This window comes from Octopus bimaculoides, chromosome 9, assembly GCF_046866305.1.
Source record: "Octopus bimaculoides isolate indiv1 chromosome 9, ASM4686630v1, whole genome shotgun sequence".
NCBI lineage: Eukaryota > Metazoa > Mollusca > Cephalopoda > Octopoda > Octopodidae > Octopus > Octopus bimaculoides.
This window is the reverse complement of record NC_142936.1, coordinates 19,357,771-19,378,458: the sequence shown is the minus strand read 5'-3', so window position 1 is coordinate 19,378,458 and position 20,688 is coordinate 19,357,771. Positions and strand designations below refer to the sequence as shown.

At 38.4% G+C, this 20,688-nt stretch overlaps 1 protein-coding gene across 2 annotated transcripts in view; it reads left to right on the top strand.

Annotated features, from left to right (window-relative positions):
* Positions 1 to 9,055: 9,055 nt before the first annotated feature.
* LOC128248703 (tRNA dimethylallyltransferase-like) overlaps positions 9,056 to 20,688 on the top strand; it is a 285,316-nt gene continuing 273,683 nt past the window's right edge. Inside the window, exons 1-2 of one of the 2 annotated variants that reach the window (XM_089357232.1) lie at positions 9,056 to 9,726; positions 19,974 to 20,114. In XM_089357232.1, coding sequence (XP_089213358.1) covers positions 9,679 to 9,726; positions 19,974 to 20,114 — 189 coding nt within the window. In that variant the 5' untranslated portion in view covers positions 9,056 to 9,678. Of the gene's footprint in view, positions 9,727 to 10,398; positions 13,928 to 19,973; positions 20,115 to 20,688 lie in introns of those variants that run through there. The other variant, XM_089357231.1, reaches the window with a different exon arrangement.

Genomic DNA, 20,688 nt, shown 5'->3' with positions numbered 1-20,688 from the left:
GTAGTAGTAGTAGTAGTAGTAGTAGTAGTAGTAGTAGTAGCAGTAGTGGCGGCGGCGGCGGTGGTGGTAGTAGTAGTAGTAGTAGTAGTAGTAGTAGTAGTAGTAGTGGCGGCGGCGGTGGTAGTAGTAGTAGTAGTAGTAGTGGTGGTGGTGGTGATTGGTGTTAGTGGTGTTGGTATTTGTGGTGGTGATGGAGGTCAGAGTGGTGGCGGGCGTGCATGTGATGGTAGTAGTTGTGATGATAACAGTGGTTGTATTGGTGGTTGTGTTAGTAGTGGTTATTGTGATGATATGGGAGATGTTGGTGGTGGCAGAGTTTTAAAAAATGTTTAATTTTGTTTAGGCAGTTGTTTTAGAGAGGATGATAAGGACAAAAGTACTCACCTTATATTGGAAGCACCTCAAAATGGTAAATGGGAAAATCCAACGGTTTTAAACATGTGTGTGTGTGTGTGTGTGTGTGTGTGTGTGTGTGTGTGTGTGTGTGTGTGTGTGTGTGTGTGTGTTGGCACTCCGTCGCTTACGACGTCGAGGGTTCCCGTTGATCCAATCAACGGAACAACCTGCTCGTGAAATTAACGTGCAAGTGGCTGAGTACTCCACAAACACGTGTACCCTTAACGTAGTTCTCGGGGATATTCAGCGTGTCACAGTGTGACAAGGCTGGCCCTTTGAATTACAGGCACAACAGAAACAGGAAGAAAGAGTGAGAGAAAGTTGTGGTGAAAGAGTACAGCAGGGTTCGCCACCATCCCCTGCCGGAGCCTCGTGGAGCTTTAGGTGTTTGCGCTCAATAAACACTCACAACGCCCGCGGTCTGGGAATCGAAACCGCGATGCTATGACCGCGAGTCCGCTGTCCTAACCACTGGGTCATTGCGCCTCCACTTCACCTTATATTAGAAGCACCTCAAAATGGTAAATGGGAAAATCCAACGGGTTTTAAACATATTTTGCCCATAAAACAAAGAACATATAGAGTAATCAAGCATCGTTCATTGATGAATTCGAATAATCATTACTTTTGCAATGAAAACATACATATTAGACGCTGTCCAGCAGCGTCGGGTTGGAATGAAAAATAAGTAATTTTCTTTTCTTTTATATATGATGGGGCAGCATAAAAAAAAAAAGGATGTGTTTATTATCACTTGAACCATCTGAGATGTTGGAACCTTTAATTATGTGTCACTTGAACCATCTGAGATGATGGAACCTTTAATTATGACTAGGTAACCGTTTTAGGGTTTAGTCCCAAGATTTTGTTAATCGTCACTTCAGCAGTTAAATTACACGTTGCTTCCGGATCGATGATAAATGATTTCATTATTCCATCAACTTTTATTTGCTGTTGTGCTAATTGATCGTTACCTTTAGCTTCAAAAATGAATTTTCATCGTAACTGACCAACACTTCTTTTCCATGTAACGCATTACAATTGTTCCTCTTCACGCTAGCCTGAGTGAGAGTGTCACAAAAGTTGCGAAATTGATTTCTTTGGTTTGCCTACTCCCAGCACATTCCCTCTTTTGCCGGATATTTAAAATCAGAAACTAAATGAGATCTAAAGGCGGCGAGCTGGCAGAAACGATAGTACGCCAAAGATGCTTAGCGGCATTTCGTCTGCTGCTACTTTCTGAGTTCAAATTCCGCCGAGGTCGACTTTGCCTTTCATCCTTTCGGGGTCGATAAATTAAGTACCAGTTATGCACTGGGATCGATGTAATCGACTTAATCCCTTTCTCTGTCCTTGTTTGTCCCCTCTATGTTTAGCCCCTTGTGGGCTAAGAAACTAAATGAGATCTCAACTTATATCTATAATGGAAGTTTAAAAAAAAATTTCTATATAAACTTGTCTGGTCAACATTATTTAACCAAATTTATATTATCTTCGCCATTCATGTTAAGCAGACATTTATCTATGTCCTCGTATCGGCACTAATACTAACAATATTTTAACTGTGATGTAGAGTGGCTGCGATAATCTTATTCTCATGGTGGGATTTGACTTCTTACTGTATTGATCTGCTTTTGCGATGTCAGCATCAGACTTATCTAAATCTTACTTTTGCATTTGTTTTTAGACAAATTCAAGGGTTAATTAATTAGGTTACAAGTAGGGATTTTTTAAAAAATAAAATAGACCAGAACATACTCCCGTCGTACTTCAAATCTTTTTTCTCCCCCCCCCCGCAAGACACGACGTCAGAAAGTCTTTTATATTAACGAAGGTTTTTGTTTTTCTTTTTAACATTTAGTGTATGATAAATTTCAGAAAGGCCTTCGCCTTAGCCTTATGTTCATTATAGTATAGCTCGTTTTCTACTGTCATCTGCTGCTTTATCAAAAATATATTTCTAGTGTATTCAATGATTTCTCCTAATTTTGTACCATTGCAGTTTTTGAAGTTTTGATGCTAAATGCTGAGATGGAGGAGGGGAATATCTTTCTTCATCATTATATCTCGTTCTTACAGTTAATTAATTTACTGAAATACAAAGTTAAACTGAAATAGTTTCACCTTTAATAACGTTTCCTTTGAAGTATTGATTTGGACATATATACCATTAAAGGATAGTAACTTTTAAACTCCTTATAAGGACAAAACAAAAACTCTTAACAAATTTGACATCATCAACCTCACCCTGGTCAACGTCAAAATCAAATCCGCCATCGCAGGCCCCAAATTCTTTATCGTTAGATTCAATTATGTTGTCGTCTGTTTCGATTTCGTATCGTTAATTTGATTTCGTTATCGTCACCTTAAATGCCACCAAGTATGGTGCGATTATTTTATAAACATAGGTATCAGTGATTACTTGCGGCTGAATTGTAGAAGAATGTAAACTTTGAAAAGCTTTGTATAAAAATTATCACACCTAATATCACCAATAAAATACATACATTTTGTACATCGGACGTACGGAAAATTGGAGTCTATACTTTATAGATATCACGACAAAGACAAAAATAAATATCTTTTAAACTTTTTATTTATTATTCCCGTTTCTTAACTCTCAAAATTTCCCCCTTCGCTCCCATCCCAAATTCTACACAATCATCTTCGGTGATCAAAGTCAGCGCAGTGTCGAACTCATCAAAATGCTTCGGTTCATATCACACTTCCTCTTACTAAACATTTTCAAAGAGTAGAACATATTTATGGCCTAGGTAATTTGCATAAATGAAACAAAAATGATAGAAGAAACAGTTCAGATGCATACATAAAATCATACATAAAAATTTACGGAGAAATTGCAAAAAAAAAATGAGCTATACTTATTTTGAAATGAACATTGGTGAAAGACTGCTTACAATTTAATGCATACTTAGAGATATATCTACACGAAGACATATATGCGCATGCTTACACACGCGTGCGCGCTATAGAAGTGAGGCTCACAGGTAAGGTGGGGTTATTGTACGGTCTCTTCCCCGGGCGACGCTTTTATGGGATCAGTAGTAAATATTTAATCGATACAGCTACTTCGCCCCCTTTTATGTTTGTCTGTCCTTGTTCGTCCCCACTTTGTAATGCCTTTATAGCAAATATTTATGAAATAAAGTAGCTTGCTTACCAACCACATAACTCCGGGTTCAGTTCCACTGCGTGGCATCTTAGGCAAGTGTCTTCTACTATAGCCTCCGGCCGACCAAAGCCTTGTAAATGGATTTGGTAGACGGAAACTGAAAGAAGCCCGTCGTATATATGTATATGTATATATATGTGTATGTGTTTGTGTGTCTGTTTGTCCCACCAACATCGCTTGACAACCGATGCTGGTGTGTTTACGTCCCCGTAACTTAGTGGTTCGGCAAAAGAGACCGATAGAATAAGTACTAGGCTTACAAAGAATAAGTCCTGGGGGCGATTTGCTCGACAAAAGGCGGTGCTCCAGCATGGCCGCAGTCAAATGACTGAAACAAGTAAAAGAGTATATAAGAACACATGCACATGTCTAGAGATGCAACTCTCTGTATATCTTCTATCTCATACTTGTTTCAGTCATTTGATTGCGGTCATGCTGTGGCACTGTCTTGAAGAATTCATAGTTGAATGACTCCACCCCGGTACTTTTTTTAAAGATTGGAACTTATTCGGTCGCTTTTGCCGAACGGCTAAGTCACGGGACGTAAACACATCAACACTGGTTGTTAAGCGGTGGCGGAAGACAAACACACACACACACACACACACACACATACGCTTACGACGGACTTTTTCCGGTTTCCGTTAATCAAATTCGCTTACCAGGCTTTGGTCGACCCGAAGCTATAGTTGAAGACACTTGCCCAAGGTGTCACCCAGAACCATGTGATTGGGAAGCAAGCGACTTACTACATAGCCATGCCTGCGCCCAAACACGACCTGAAATGTTGTTGAGAGGGGGAGGGCTAATCGATTATATTGACCCCAGAGTTTGACTGGTACTTAATTCACCGACCTCGAAAGGCGAAGTCGACATTGGTGGAATTTGAACTCAGATGTATGAAATGCCGCTAAGCATTTTGTCCGGCATGCTAACGATTTTGCCAGCTCGCCGCCTTTTAGAATTAGATAATAGCACGCGCGCAACAGACAGACACACACACACACTCACACACACACACACACACACACATCCTTTTATTAGTTTCGGTGAATGGCCTGTTGCGAAATTCGGAGACCATCTAGTATTTGTTTATTTTGTTTTGATATATTTTTTTCTATTTAAAGTCTGGTACTTATTTTATCGAATTCTGTTTGTAGAACCACCGCGTGCGTGTGTGTGTGTGTGTGTGTGTGTGTGTGCGCGCGCGCGCTTAAGTATATCCTGAGACATTAACACCATGATTGTGCCATCGAAAGATAAAGAGGCCAAGGCTCGTTCACTTAGTAATATGACATACCGACTAGATAAAAAGTTATCAAGGAAGAAAATCTATTTGTATGTATGCACGTACATATGTACGCACTTGCACATCTAAGTACGCACGTACGTAGTTCGTACATATGCACGTATGCATGTTTTCTTGGCTTTATTTTTTTGGGATTTCTCGTCAATTTGAGAAAGAGTGGTTTCAAGCCTCGGGAACAGGGGTCTTCCGTTGGTTTTAAACAACATTAACGTAGTAGTCATGTATACACACACACACACACACACACACACAAACACACACACACACTCACACACACCTATATATATATATATATATATATATATATATATATATATATATATATATATATATATATATATATATATTCTGTTGTGTCTGGGGAGAGTCATTTTCTTATTGTGCCTTAAAATTTAACACACACACCGGTAAAATTTCCACTTATTTCTTATTTTTATTTTCCTAAGATTTTCGTTGAGTGTGTTAAATTTTAAGGCACAATAAGAAAATGAGGATCTAGTTCAAAACGGGGGCACCAGTATTTTCTTAACGAAACACTTTGAAACTTGGGACACTGGTAGAATGTGTCATATAAAACATCTTTTTTTCTTAGTCTTCTTAACAAAAAAACGTACATCGCAAGTTATTTCATGTTAAAGTTGTCGTATTTCTGTAATTTCAACCAATGACTGACGTCCATTCAGCCGAATACATTAAGTGCTGACTACGTAAACAAACGATTCTGGCGGTGATAAAATTATTATTTCCTTGTCAAAAAATGGCTGAAGCATATTGGCAGTAGGGTTAGGGTTAGGGTTAGAGTTAGGCAGTAGCTAATAAACCTTTCATACAGTTCAGGCAGATGTTAACGAAATAAACACGCGTGAAAGAAAATGAAAAAAGCAAATGTTGTACACATACAGTTCAGGCAGATGTTAACGAAATTATAAATGGAGATTAAATACGCTTTACACCGCTTAAACTGCCAAAGGAGTAAGTGTAAACAGCTGAATACTTGTCAGTGATTGGTTGAAATTATCGAAATAAGACAATTGTTTACATGAAATAACTCCGAATACAAAAATTTTTTTCTGTTCTATAACACAAAATAGATAAGTATACGAAGTTTGAAAGTCTTTCGGTACCAAAAACACTACATAAAACATAAATGAAAACTGGTGCCCCCGTTTTGAGCTAGATCCGAAAATGACTCTCCCCAGACACAACAGAATATGCTTCAACACACGAAATCACATAAAAAATCTTGCAAACCAAATCCAAATACAGCACTCTTGATTTTTCTCTCACCTAAATCTTTACCACTGTATATCATGATGGTTAAAATTTATAGATATACTCAGAAACAAACCAGAAAAAGCGTTGATACAAACACTGTTTAACGCACCATTAACTTATTAATCAAACGTGATACCAAGAATTTGCTTTAATATGCGAATCGTTCTATCCAATTTACATAAGTTCTTAGTAATAACAGGTTTGTAAGCAGTGTTTCTCTGTGGATAGTTAAGACGGTACCTTTCTGATGATGTCCCTGTACAAGCTTGAAATTCTTCTGTTCACAAAGTTATTGTCTACAGAGGTGAAATGTTTCTATACATACAGTGTTGGCTGAAGCCTATTGATATACAAAATAGTATACGTATGTGTGCGCACAGCTATAAACGATGCTAATATGTTAAAATCAAATGTATATTTTAAACATATTATAAACTTACTTTGAGATATAAATGCATATAGTGAGCGGTGATCCAACAAAAGTGCCCCTAAGTGCTCTCTCGACGTGCGAGAAAGATCAACGAGATCTCCCTCAAATTGCACTCTACGTATAAAAAGAAAATGTCGAAGGACACATTGGACCATTGGTGGAAAATCAATGATCCTCTGCGACGTTTTTTCTATAGTTCAATAGATATATATATATATAATTATATTTCGTACTTTCCTTGCAGAAATATTTCTCTTTGAGTGTGTGTGTGTGCGCGACGTCTCCTTGTAGCCTTTCTTTCTCTGCTGTGAACATATCAAATTTTAGTAACCATGTAGGTGCAGGCATGGCTATGTGATAAAAAAGCTCGTTTTGCAGCCACGTGATTTCGGGTTCAGTCCCACTGCACAGCACCTTAGGTAAGTTTCTTCTGTTATAACTCTTTGGATCGATCAATACCTTGTGAGTGGATTTAATCAACGGAAAGTATGTGAAAGTCCATCATGTGTGTGTGTGTGTGTGCGCGCGCGCGCCTTTGTGTTTGTCTACCCACACAGCTTGACAACCGGTTTCGTCTCTTTGATGTCCTCGTAAAATTACAGTTCGGCAAAAGGCGGAATAAGCAAGTATCAGGCTTAAAAAAGTAAGTTCTGGGGGTCAATTTGTTCGACTAAACCTTCCAGGGCACTGTCTCAGCTTGACCACAATCCAATGGCAGAAATAGAAGGTTAAAAACAAATGAAAAAAGATAAAAAGAAATTTCAAAAACAGACTTCGTTTCGGCCATATTTTCTTTTTTTTTTTTGAGAATTAGACTGCGTACAAATTTAGGTTTTAGCCCACCTGTTGGAAACCACAGGATTAGAGAATGTTGTTCTTGCGAGATGGTCGTGACTGGAATGTCTTTGATCATCTTGGTTCTGCACGATCAGATTTAACCACGGGGTTCTAAACAACACCAGCGGCAACAAAGTACCTAGCAATTTGGGTGGTGGGGAATTGGTATTGATAGTAAGAGGAATTAAAGATAAGCGGAATTAAAGATAAAAATCAACAACAAACACAAAAGCTAAATGTTCAGAACAAGCTTTTCTTCCTCTTTCTTTCTTTCCCTCTCTCACAGACGCATGCACACACCACAGACACATGCCTACATGAACACACAGACACATGCCTACATGAACACACAGACTCATACGGAAAGGGTAAGTGAAAGGAATACATTCCAAGACCTGCATACCGAATATCTACTCAACCTTCAAGCCAGCAGTTTCCTGTCCAAGAATGCCGCCCACTGGGCATTGCTAAAAAATGACCTTATATCAAAAAGGTATTTTAAAAGACATTAAAGCATGTCAATAAGTAAAGAAATAAGGAATTAAATTATTTTCTTAAAGGGGACTGAAAAAAAAAAGAGAACAAATAAATAAATCCGTCTTCACTCTCAAGTAAAGTCATTCGCCATGTCTAAGTGGCTGTTCCATGTTACTACTTTATTTCATAAATATTTGCCATAAAAGCATTACAAAGAGGGGACGAACAAGGACAGACAAACATAAAAGGGGTGAAGTAGCTGTATCGATTAAACATTTACAATTTTAAATATACAATAATAATTTGATTATATTTACAATGTTCGCCAGCTGGTTTTCGGTGCGTCGCCGCACCCTTTATATACAATATATATTGCTAGCAGGGAGAGCGAACACCTACCATCCTCTAGAAGACAACGGGATCGTGAGACTGACTCAGTATCGAGCTACTTGGCTCGTCCTCAGTCGCGAGTACCTGCCCCCTAGAGCGTCCTCATTTTGTTTTATAAGAACTGTAGCTAAGTTAGTGTTAACATATGTTTCAAATTTTGGCACAAGGTCAGTAGTTTTAGTGGAAGGGAGTTAGTCGATTACATTGACTCCAGTACTTGACTAAGTACTTTATTTTATCTATCCCGAAAGGATGGAAGGCAAAGTTAACCTCTGCAGGATTTGAACTGAGAACGTAGGGACCTGTAAGAAATACCGCCAAGCATATTTACAGTCCAATGTGTAACGATTTTGCCAGCTTACCAACTTAGTGTTAATATATCCAATGCAGACAGCAAAATCTAACTAAAAATAATGTTTTTCTACTCTAAGCACAAGGCCTGAAATTTTTAGGGAGGGAGGACAGTCGATTAGATCGACTCAGTACGCAGCTGGTACTTAATTTATCGACCCCGAAAGGATGAAAGGCAAAGTCGACCTCGGCGGAATTTGAACTCAGAATGTAGCGGCAGACGAAATATTAACTAAAAATAATTGTGCAACAAAGGAAAAACAGTAGGCGGAGTTAAGCAAATCTACTCATGTGTGCCCCTTCCCCAACGACTCTGTCTCCTCATAACTCCCACTAAAATGGATATTTTTTCAATGAAATTTTCTACAAATATGCTTCAGATGGTGTAGAGTTCGATTATGTCGAAATTTGTTATGAAAAAGATGTCTATGGGTGCTGAGAGGAGTTTCGGAAAATTCACACGAGTTGACTTTGTTTCTTTATAACTTACAGAAAAATGGATATTTTTTAATGAAATTTTCTAGAAATACCTTTCAGAGAGTGTGTACTTTACGATTATATCGGAATTTCATATGGAAAAAAAAAATGAAAAATCGAAGGCTCGCACACATACATACTGACATACGTCACAAAATGAAATTTGAAATTTCGTAAAAAATTGTAATGCGTGTCAGTATGTATGTGAACGTGCTCACCATTTTTCTTTTCGCATCAAATTCCGATGCAATAGTAATTTACACACTCTAAAAGATATGTGTAAGAAATTTGATATGTAAAAATACCGATTTTCCCGAAAGTTATGACGAAACAAATCCGAATCGTGTTAAATTTCTGAAAATTTATCTACCCATTCACCCAGAAAAAATGTTCAGAACAAATTCCGATTATATCGGAAGTGTATTTGTAAAAATTTCATTTAAAAATATGCATTTTTAAATTTCAAATTATGAAGAAACAAAGTCGGTGGCGGGCGGCACACTTGTATGGGTATGCTCAGAGTTGTTCCACTGAGTTCAAATCATGCCGAGGTCAACTTCACTTCCCATCCTTCCAGAGGCGATAAAAAAAGTAAGGATATTGGACCAGATGCTTTGTAGTGTTTTTTCAGTTTCTTTACGTTCGTGGCCTATTGAGATGGTATTCTCGCATTCACTTGCATTGGTCAAAGCCCCGCTTTGACCAATGCGAGTGAATTTGAGAGACGGAAATGTGTTGAAGCATGCATAATGGAAACACCTTAAAATTTCAAACAAATCTATTTTAATATGGGGTAGGACCACCTTTTGCAGTAATTACAGCTTGAATTCTACGAGATATGGACTTGTACAAAGTTTGAATTGTTTGCAAACGAATTTTTGTCCATTCTTCAGCTAAAACAGTCTCCAGTTCTTGCAGTGATGATAGTGAAGGATATCGACTCCTTACCTGTTTTTCTAAAATACACCATAAATGTTCAATAATATTGAGATCTGGGGACTGTGGTGACCAGATAAGATGTTCAACTTCACTAGAATGTTCCTCGTGCCATTCAGTAACAACTTTAGCTGTGTGAATTGGTGCATTATCATTCTGAAAGATTGCATTTCCCTCCGGAAACAGTTCCGCATCCATAGGATGAATTTGATCAGATAAAATGCTTAAATAGTCTTGACTATTAATTCTGCCATGAAGGGAAACCATTAGGCTGGCAGATTTCAAAGATATAGCCCCCCCCCCCCGATCATCACAGATCCTCCTCCATGTTTAAGAACTGGAAGAAGGCAGTCTCAGTCAAATGCTTCTTTTGGCTGTTTCCACACCTATACTCGGCCGGTGGTCGGAAATAAGGTAAAGGATGACTCGTCCGAGAAAATAACATTCTTCTACTGCTCTAGGGATCAATTCTGTAGATTTTTTTCTCCAACTCTAAACGCTTTGCAACGTTTGTTTTTGAAAGCAGTGGTTTTCTGATTGTAGCCCCCACCCCTGAAATCCGGCTTTGTGCCACTCCCGGCGAACAGTTTTTGTGGAGACTGGGTTCCCGATGTGGTCATTAAGCTCTGTAGTAATTTTGGGAGCTGTACTTTTGTGATCCTTTCTAACAATTCGCGTAAGAGTCCGACGGTTCATATCTGAAATTTTGTTTTTCTTTTCCCGGAGTTTTGTTTCGACGAGGAGGATGTTCCCTCTTTCTCAAAGACTGTCATTACTTTTAAGACAGTACTTCTTGATACACCAATAGATGGAACAGACGCAAGCAAGGAACACGCATTGAGGGCTGGGAAGAAGATGCTGTCTTCAGAAGTGGGACCATCGGGTGGGTGTACACTGTGCACCCTAATTAGCAGGAGTGCTTCCTTCTGCGTCTACTGCTGCACACTGTCAGACCTTCGAAGACACAATGGGAAGTCTGCACGACCTATAGAGAAGCCTGCGCCAAACATGGACTACTGGAAGACGATGCTCACTTGGACCAGACACCGGAGGAGGCAGCAGTCAGTGCAGCACTAAGTTAACTGCACCAGCTATTTTCTATCATGTTGATGACATGTGGCTTGCGTGAACCTCACAAGCTTTGGGCGATCCACAAAACCAGCATGGCAGAGGACATCTAGAAAGGATCCAAAGGCAAACCTCAGCGGAAATTGCCACGTTCAATAACATCATTTACAATGAGGCATTACTTGACCTGGACACCCGAGTGCAAGCTATGGGAGATCAAGGCAATTCCACATTTGGTTATTACATAACTGACTTCAAAATTTGGGTATTCATAACTTATTGGGAATTCCTTAAAACAAGATCCTGTGTAAGACAGTTCGGTATTCTCTGTGAATGCACAAAAACCGTTTTAAGGGCTACATACTTTGTATAGTTTTTATTGGATTAGCGAAACAATTATGAGAACGGAACCAAGGGATAATCCCCGCTTTTCCGGGAATTACTGGGTACGTCAGCTAGTACATACATATGTGTGTAAGTTACAGTCTCCTTGTCTTAACTTTATGCTGTAGTTGTAAATGAGTTCCAGTGACATGCAAGTAGGTTCCTTCGTTTCTAATCTTCATTGAAAACACGTCTTATCAGTGGGAATATTACCTTAGAAACAACTGAGAGTTGATGACTAGAAGGGTAAAATCCAGCTGTAGAAAATCCGCCTGTCCGACCCGTCTGAGCATGGAAAAGTGGACGTTAAAACAATGTTGATGATGATGATACATCTTTAAGTCGTATTTGCGATCCCTTTAAATTAGATACCTGTTAATCAAATGCTGTCATTTGTGAATCCCATCTTAAAATACAAGTAAATATTACTCTCAGTAAACCACAATCTCCCCCGTCCCAAATAAATTCTAGTAGCCTTATAACCTGAGATGAATTAAAATTTTTGCCAAGTAGAGAATGCCGTACTTTTCGAGTATACCACACCATTACCTAGGCTTTCCTTTCAATATTTGAGTAACTCATTCAAGTAGTAGTTCATGCTCGTGGCAATTATAGTTGGACCAGACACCGGAAAATATTCCTGATCATAGCATTTTCACTTGCATCAGTTAAAGTAACTTCTTTCGTAGCATCATAAATGTTTACCACTGACTTTGGCATTAACATCGGCTTTATATGCCCAAACTTTGTTGTTGGACTTCTCATGAAAATAGAAATATCAGGTTTACGAAGTGATGCAAGCGGCGATAATTTGTTAATCTTTCGTAGAAATTAACAAGTCCGAGAAATGAATCTAATCGTGTCTTCGTTGATGATCCGTAATACTCTTTACTAAATGGTGATCTGGTGATATTTATTCTCCATTGCCAGTCTATATCCCACTACAAAAGATAGTTCAACTGTTTCTAACAGATTTGGTTCGATAAAATCACAATGTCTATTAATTCCATCGTTTTTTTAAAATGATCTTACCTACCTTGATATACAAATTTATAGCAATTTCAACACTATTACATGCAACACTTTCATAAACAATAATGTTAACAGTGTCATTTCTCATAATGATTGCTTTCTGAAACTTGGCATTGAATGTTTTAATTCTTGCCTGTTTTAAAGTATCCATTGATATACTTACTAGAGTAGCTTCTCTTGCTTCGGAACAATCTCTGCCTGATACGTCTATTCACAGTTTCCACATATTTAGAGATATCCACCCACCTATCTGTTGCACAATAACTATTCTGACTTCTATGGTGCACTCCCTTATTGTACTTCTGAGCTCATTTTGAATTCCCCTTGTAGTTTTTATAATACATTCCCGATTAGGATCACTGTTGACAAAACCTTACTGACCTTCTAGAAGTGCGAGCCCTCAAGCTATACGAGGCATCAGATCTAGTGTACAAGAAAGAAAGCGCCATCTTAAATGGAATAGGTGTAGCTGCTATATTCTTTTCTTGCCGATGCTACTGGTCTTGTTCCAACAACATCAAATCTTTAATAGACAAACATCATCCATAACGTTGAACTTTTTCCTAGAAGGCTCTACCTGTAGGTTTAATTGCTTCATCAATTGCTTTTATGTTCTTTTAAAAGTTCTTCAACGGTAATACGTTTTGAAGTTAGCTATTACCTTGATCAACTGGCTGGATTCTCCCAGGTCCTAAACCACAACGTCCGGCCCTTCTTCGTCAAAACACCAGCACTCTGGAATTTCCTGCATAGTTATTTCTTGCAACAGTTTCAGTGGAATATTCGTTTCAAATTTTGGCATAAGGCCAGCAAGTTCGGGGTGGGGCTAAGTCGATTACATCAACCCCAGTACTCAGCCGGTACTCATTTTATCGACCCCCGAAAGGATGAAAGGCAAAATCGACCTCAGCAGAATTTGAACTCAGAACATAAAGACAGACGAAATGCCGCTAAGCATTTCGACCGGCGTGCTAACGATTCTGTCAGCTCGCCGTTTTGTTTCAGTGGAATATTAATGGCATTTGTCTCAGAGAACCTGTAAAGACCATGGGCACTGACCCGCTCTATTAACTTAGCAAATATTTGTGTATGTGTGTAGATGGCGCATAGAAGACAAAATTACTAAACGTTAAAAAGAAAAACAAAAATACAGCATCAAAAAATGCAAGAAACCTGAATTATAGGAAACTCTTTAGGCAAAGTAATTTTATTACAGCATTTGTCTCCCATAGTTACATGCAAAAACATGGCTGTACTACGTAGTCGGTTTCCTGTAGTTGTATTAGGTGCCACTGGAACTGGTAAATCTAAACTCGCCATTGAACTTGCTAAAGTATTTTCTGGCGAAATAATAAATGCTGATTCCATGCAGGTAAGTTGTTTCCATTCTAATGACTCTCATGGCCTGTTTTCTTCTATCGATTAGCGAAGCTTTTACTCCACGTGCTACCAAGCATTTTCTATTTTGCTATCTTCCTTCGCTCACTTTTCATCAGGGCTTTTGTTTTTATTTTAAAGAATAAGGACCTATATTTCGTTCTAGGAAATCTTAAAATTTTTATCTTTGTTTACAAAAATTTTCTAAATTTCTGTTGTTTCTTTTTCTTTTCGTAGAACAGCGTTTAAATTATTAGAAGATTATGTCATTTACATCGACTCTGGTCCACGTTTACCATTATGTGTATATGTACCATTATATATATATATATATATACATATATATATATATATATATATATATATATATATATATATATATATATATATATATTTAATCGAAAGTTAACAACAGTGGAAATGAGTAGTACATATATGCATATGTAGGAGGAATTTCAAACATATGAACCATTTCTGTAGAAAATATGTTGTGTAATGAATGTACTTTACAATAGGTAGACACCTTTTTTTCGTCTTGAGAAGGTAAAAAACGGAAGCTGAAAGGTTAATATATAATCGTCTTCGTTTCGTTATTTTTCTTTACTATTAAAATGTAATAATAATGTATAATGTTTGAAATTTTCGATGTTTTCCTTATATCTAGTGAAAACTAAAATGTTGAGAAGTTGCACATTTTCCTCGTCTTACACATTATGTATGCAACACATGCATTCGTACACAGTTATTCTTACACCTGCATATATATATATATATATGTATTATGTATGTGCGTGTATGTTGAATGTGTTTATAAATAGTTATCATATATAAAGTTTATATTCATGATTGGTTGATTATATATATACACAAACAAATCTACATGTGCGTATAATTTTACAAGTTTAATTTTAATGTGTTATCTTTATAAATGAGTATTATGTATGTGCGTCTATATTCTCTTAGATAAAGCCGAAAGTGCAGTGGAAATCAGTTAAACAAAAAACAAAACATCTAAATGACCTACAATATTTCGCCTACCAAAGTGCAATTGTTGCAGAAAGTGTTTCACACCTGCTTGTGAATGCACCTCCCCCCCTGTTAATCACTCGACCATTAAGTGGGTGTGACCTTTATTTTTAACCAGGTGAAGCAGTAGAGTAGAATATTGGTGCTTTATCTGAAAGTATTATAGTAAAGTTATTAACAAGGCCTCAACTAATGGCCAGCTCTCTTCCATTCATTTGTGTAAAACTTTAAATTGACAGGATGCCCGTCTTATCACTTAACTATTGAATTGTGAAAGAAGGAATGAAAACTAATTTTTAGCATCCAAACTACCTGAAACAAGCAAATGGCTAATTGATTAGATGAAATGCAGTTTTGCTTTGTGCCAGGGAGAAGCACTACTGCTGTCTTTATAGTTATAGAACTGCAGGAGAAGTATTTGGTTAAGAATAAACCATTCTCATTGGTATTTGTTGACTTGGAGAAAGCCTTTGAGTACCCTGCTGTGTGATATGGTGAGCTTTGAGGAAGTTAGGAGTAGACAAGTGGTTTGTGAAAGCTGAACAGGCCATGTACAGAGTTTCTGTTAGTTGGAGGAGGATGTATGGAAAATGCAGTTGAATAAGAATAGGATAGAGAAAATTCAGAGAGCTTTTACCTCTGTTGGCAACCAAAGGTCTCTCTCCCTAAGTGAAAAGAAGTTTGTATGATGCCTGTGTACAAACTGCAACGCTACATGGTAGTGAGACGTGGGCCCGGCATGCAAAGAACATACGAAGACGAAAGAGGAATGAAGCTAGCCTGCTCTGCTGAATGTGCAGTGTTAGTGTACATAGGTGATAGTGTAAGTGTACTGAGAGAAAAGTGAGGCATTAGAGGAATTAAATACAGTGTGCATTAGAGAACACTGTGCTGGTTTGGTTGTGTGATGTGTATGGATGTGGACAGTTGGATAAAGAAGTGCCAATCACTTAAAGTGGATGGAAGTTGTGGAAGAAGGAAACCTTGGAAGACATGGGATGAAGTATTGAAGGTTGATCTTAGGATGCAGAGCCTTATGAAGGAGATGATGAAGGACCGAGATATCTGGCACTTTGTGCTGTACTTTAGAAGACTCATCCACCAAGGAAGTCATCTTGGTCATGCTTGTCCATAAGGGAGCTCTGCCCCACTCTCACCTCCATCCCCTCTGACCTGTCTACCTTTTTCTCCCACACTTCATCTTACACCCACTGGTTTTCTGTCATCTGAGAGCTGAGTAGTCGCTACATCCCTCCTGCTTTTTATGCCCCCCCCCATTTCCCATTATCTCCTGTCTACACCAATCACCACTTTTCTGTACCTTCTTGCCTCTATGTTATTCTCCATTATTAACAACTTCCTCTTCTTCTATCACCTTTAGTGCCATCACATGTCCACCATAATCCCTGCCTGTCTCCTATATTTCACTCCATCATTTGCTATGGTCACCTCTTTCCTGCATATCCACCCTATCCAAGCCTGTGCATCGCCTCATTTATTCTCTCCACCCCCTATGTTCTTTGAGGACTTGTCTTGAGACATTTTCGCCACCATCTCTCTCACTATTGCTCTATATATCTTACTCTCTAACTTGCTCTCCCTTCTCTTTGAACTCCAAGAATCTCTTCTACAAGACATCTATCCTTATCCTTCTATACCTTTAGTCTCTCATCTGGCACAAATCCACCCCCTCCTCAATACTACTCTTGCCTTCCCAGCTGAGGTATCAAATTGTTAGGCTAGGTTATGAAAGTTACAGAGAAGGTCAAAGTTTAACTAATTAGGAAGTGAGTTAACCTGGATAAGATGCAGGTGAGTTTTGTGCTACGTAGGAGCACTACTAGTGCTATCTTACTGATAAGGCAACTGCAGGAGAAGTATTTAGCCAAGAATTAACCTCTGTACTTGGCTTTTGTAGATTTAGAGAAAGCCTTCGACAGAGTACCCTGTTCCCTCATCTGGAGGTCAATGCAGAAGCGAAGGATAGATGAGGTGGTTGGTGAGAGCAGTAAAAGCCATGTACAGTGATGCTGTCAGTAAGGTGAAGGTCAGGAATTAAGTGTACACATAGGAGTACACCAAGCATTGGTTCTCAGCCCTCCCTTGTTTATCATAGTCCTCCGAGCCATAACAGAGGAATTTAAGATTGGCTATCCTTGGGAGCTTCTCTATGCTGATGACCTTGTTCTTATAGCTGAATCACTACCTGAACTTGAGAAGAAATTTCAGGTGTGGAAGCATGGTCTGAAATCAAAAGGCCTTAGAGTTAATTTAGTTAGGAAAAAGGACAAATTTCAAATCCCAGCATGGAGATGGCCCTGTTCAATATCTAGGAAAGGTGTTGGTAGAAACTCCTTGTGGTGTATCCAGCGCTATCATGCAAAGGTTAATAGAAAAAGTAGACTTTGTGTGTGGCAGATGTGCAGGTACAATAAACACTAAAAATGTACAGAGAATCGACTTCCTCAAATGTTGGTAGGATGTATGGGTGCCCTTAGAAATAGTAGATGGCTCCCGTTACCTATGTGATGAAGTCAGTAGTGGAGGAGGAAGTTCTGAAAGCATAGTTGCTAGAATAAGAATAGGCTGGGCAAAGTTCAGAGAGCTACTACCTTTGTTGGTAACAAAGGGCCTCTTCCTAAGAGTGAAAGGCATATTGTATGATGCCTGTGTATGTACAGCTATGCTACATGGCAGTGAAATATGGGCTGTTATTATATAGGACATGCATAGGCTTGAAAGAAATGAAGCCACTATGCTCCACTGGATTAGTAATGTCTGTGTGCATGTATGGCAGAGTGTAAATGATTTAAGAGAAAAATTAGGTATAAGAGGCATCAGCTGTAGTGCGCAAGAGAGAAGTTTGTGCTGGTATGGTCATGTGATGCATATGGATGAGAACAGCTGTGTAAAGAAGTGCTGATCTCTAACTGTGGAAGGGGTAAACTCCCAAGAAGATATGGAATGAAGTGGTGAGAAAGGATCTTCAGATGTTGGGCTTCACAGAAGGGATGACAAAGGTCTGAGACTTTTGGTGGTTTGCTGTGCTTAAGAAGACATGTCAATTTAAATAAACTCTGGCCATCCATACATACAGGTATGTCCTCTGTTCCTCTCTAAGCTGAGAGGTTTTTCTCTTGAGGATTTGTGGGTGCTGGTGTCATGTAAAAAGCACTTTTGCTGGTACCACATAAAAAGCACTCAATACACTCTGTGAAGTGGTTCATTTTAGGAAGGGCATCCAGCCGTAGTAATCATACCACAATAGGTAATCGGGACCTATATAAACACTTAATTCTTGGACACCTCTCAAAACCAAAACTGACACCAGTCAGTATCACTTTAATTACCAAATTCTCCTTAAATTGCACCCTACCATTTTAAATAAAGGACATATAAAATAATGTATTCCTAGATACCCCTTAAAAGACAGAGTGGTCACAACTGGAATGCCATTGCTTATAAGTTTGCTCAAGTAGGGCCAACTAAGTGCTAAACAATGTTAACTAACTTACATTATCATTAGCTTTTGATACATCATCATCGTTTAACGTCCGCTTTCCATGCTAGCATGGGTTGGACGATTTGACTGAGGACTGGTGAAACCGGATGGCAACACCAGGCTCCAGTCTGATTTGGCAGAGTTTCTACAGCTGGATGCCCTTCCTAACGCCAACCACTCCAGAGAGTGTAGTGGGTGCTTTTACGTGTCACCCGCACGAAAACGGCCACGAAAGAGTATCGCGAAAGGCCTGGTTGGAGGCCTAACCTTCCAAGTTCTTTTATAGGGCTTAGAAAAACTGAAGGACCGCTGCAATAAGTGTATGAATCTAAGAGGGGAATATGTTGAATAAAATCATAATTAACTGATCCTCCTGTATTTTCTTTTAGTACCCCCTCATAATTAGTACTATTTAACGTGATTAGAAGTTCAATGTAAGAGACAATTTTTATGGTGTGCCATTTGGACAACATTGATGAATCATGATAACCTGTTATAAAAGATGTTTGAAGGTTTGAACTTAGTATTGTACACTAACATAGTTATTGTAAATACAGCACTAGACACTCATTTCTTCTCATCAACATGCTGTGGCTAGACTGAATTTTTTCTATTATCATGTCAATTGTTGTCAATGCTAGGAAAAGCTTCTTTCAGTGGTTTTTTTTTCTTGTTTTCCTCTGTCTAATTATTAATATATATAACCTGTGTCAGTTTCTGTTTATTTAACCAACACTCTTATACAGGTACAAGACTAACTTCCCAGACACTGGTGATAATCCACACCAATTTACAAGCAGGGGTCCCGCGATTATCAGACAAGTTTCCTGGTACCTTGAACAGAATAGTACCTTGCATATTACATCATCATTGACATCATTAAATGTCCCTTATACAGTATTAACTTGTATCAATTATATTAATGTGCAGGTACCTGTATTTTATTTAATTCATCATCACCATCATTTAACATCTGTTTTCCATGCTGGCATGAGTTGGATGGTTTGAGGGGAGCTGGTAAGACCAAGTGCCACACCAGACTCTTGTCTGCTTTGGCATGGTTTCTGTGGCTGAATGTCCTTCCTAATGCTAACCACTTTACAGAGTGTACTGGGTGCTTTTTACATGGCACCATCACCAGTGCTTTTTACATGGAACTGGCACCAATGTTTCTTATGTGACACCAACACTGGTACTTTTTGCATGGCACCAACACTGGTGCTTTTTATATGGTACCAGCACCAACAGAATCACCAAGTAAAACTTGCAAGACAAAAACTCCTTCAGAATAATTATTTAAGTGAATTTAATATCTAATTTATATTGTGTTGACCAAAGTGGCTATCCCTGGTTCAAAAAAATCTGTAATCTGTAAAGGCTTCAGAATCTTTGATTCTCCAAAAAATCAATGTTGTACCAGTATTCTATATCCTATGTCAGTTTCTAGTTGTTTAACCAACATTTCTCGATATTGTTATTGTATTAACTCTAAATGTTGCTCTTCCTATTGCAGGCATACAAAGGATTGGATATTATTACCAACAAGGTCACAGCAGAGGAAAGAGCTGAATGTCCACATCATTTGTTGGACTTTGTCAGCCCTTTAAATTTTAAATACACCATAGCTGATTTCCAAGCAGCTTCTATACCTATTGTATCCTTTTACTTAAATATATCAACTATGACATATATTATACAATCTTAAAGCTACTTTTATCCATTTCGTATTAAATTAGTGTGGAGGATTTAAAATAATCCCCAATTGCTGTCAGATCACAGTACGATATGCTTCCCTTAAAAACTAAAGTTTTGTTTTCATTCACCTTGTTGCTTTTCATTTATTGGGCTGATCTATGACCCTTCCCCATTGTTTTTAGGGATATAGGATGTCTAGGGTATATTAGCCAATGTATCCTTGCTTTCCCAAGACTAGGGTTTGATCTGTGTACTATTTGGCTACTATTTCTAGCTGATCATATAGATCAAGTCCAAGGACATTATTTGTAATATTGGACAGCGTTATTTGTAGCCTTGCTTAAAGATTTCTTACATGGATGCCAATATCTGTCAGTATGATTGCTCTGGAAAGGATTTTAAACACTGGGTCCACCTATTATCACATACAAAAGCAATATGTGGTAATAGGTGGAATTTTTAGGCTCTAGTGTGAAAGGCTAAGGGTCAAAGGTTAACTTCAGGTTGCATGGCGTGAGGTTAGTGAAAAGTAT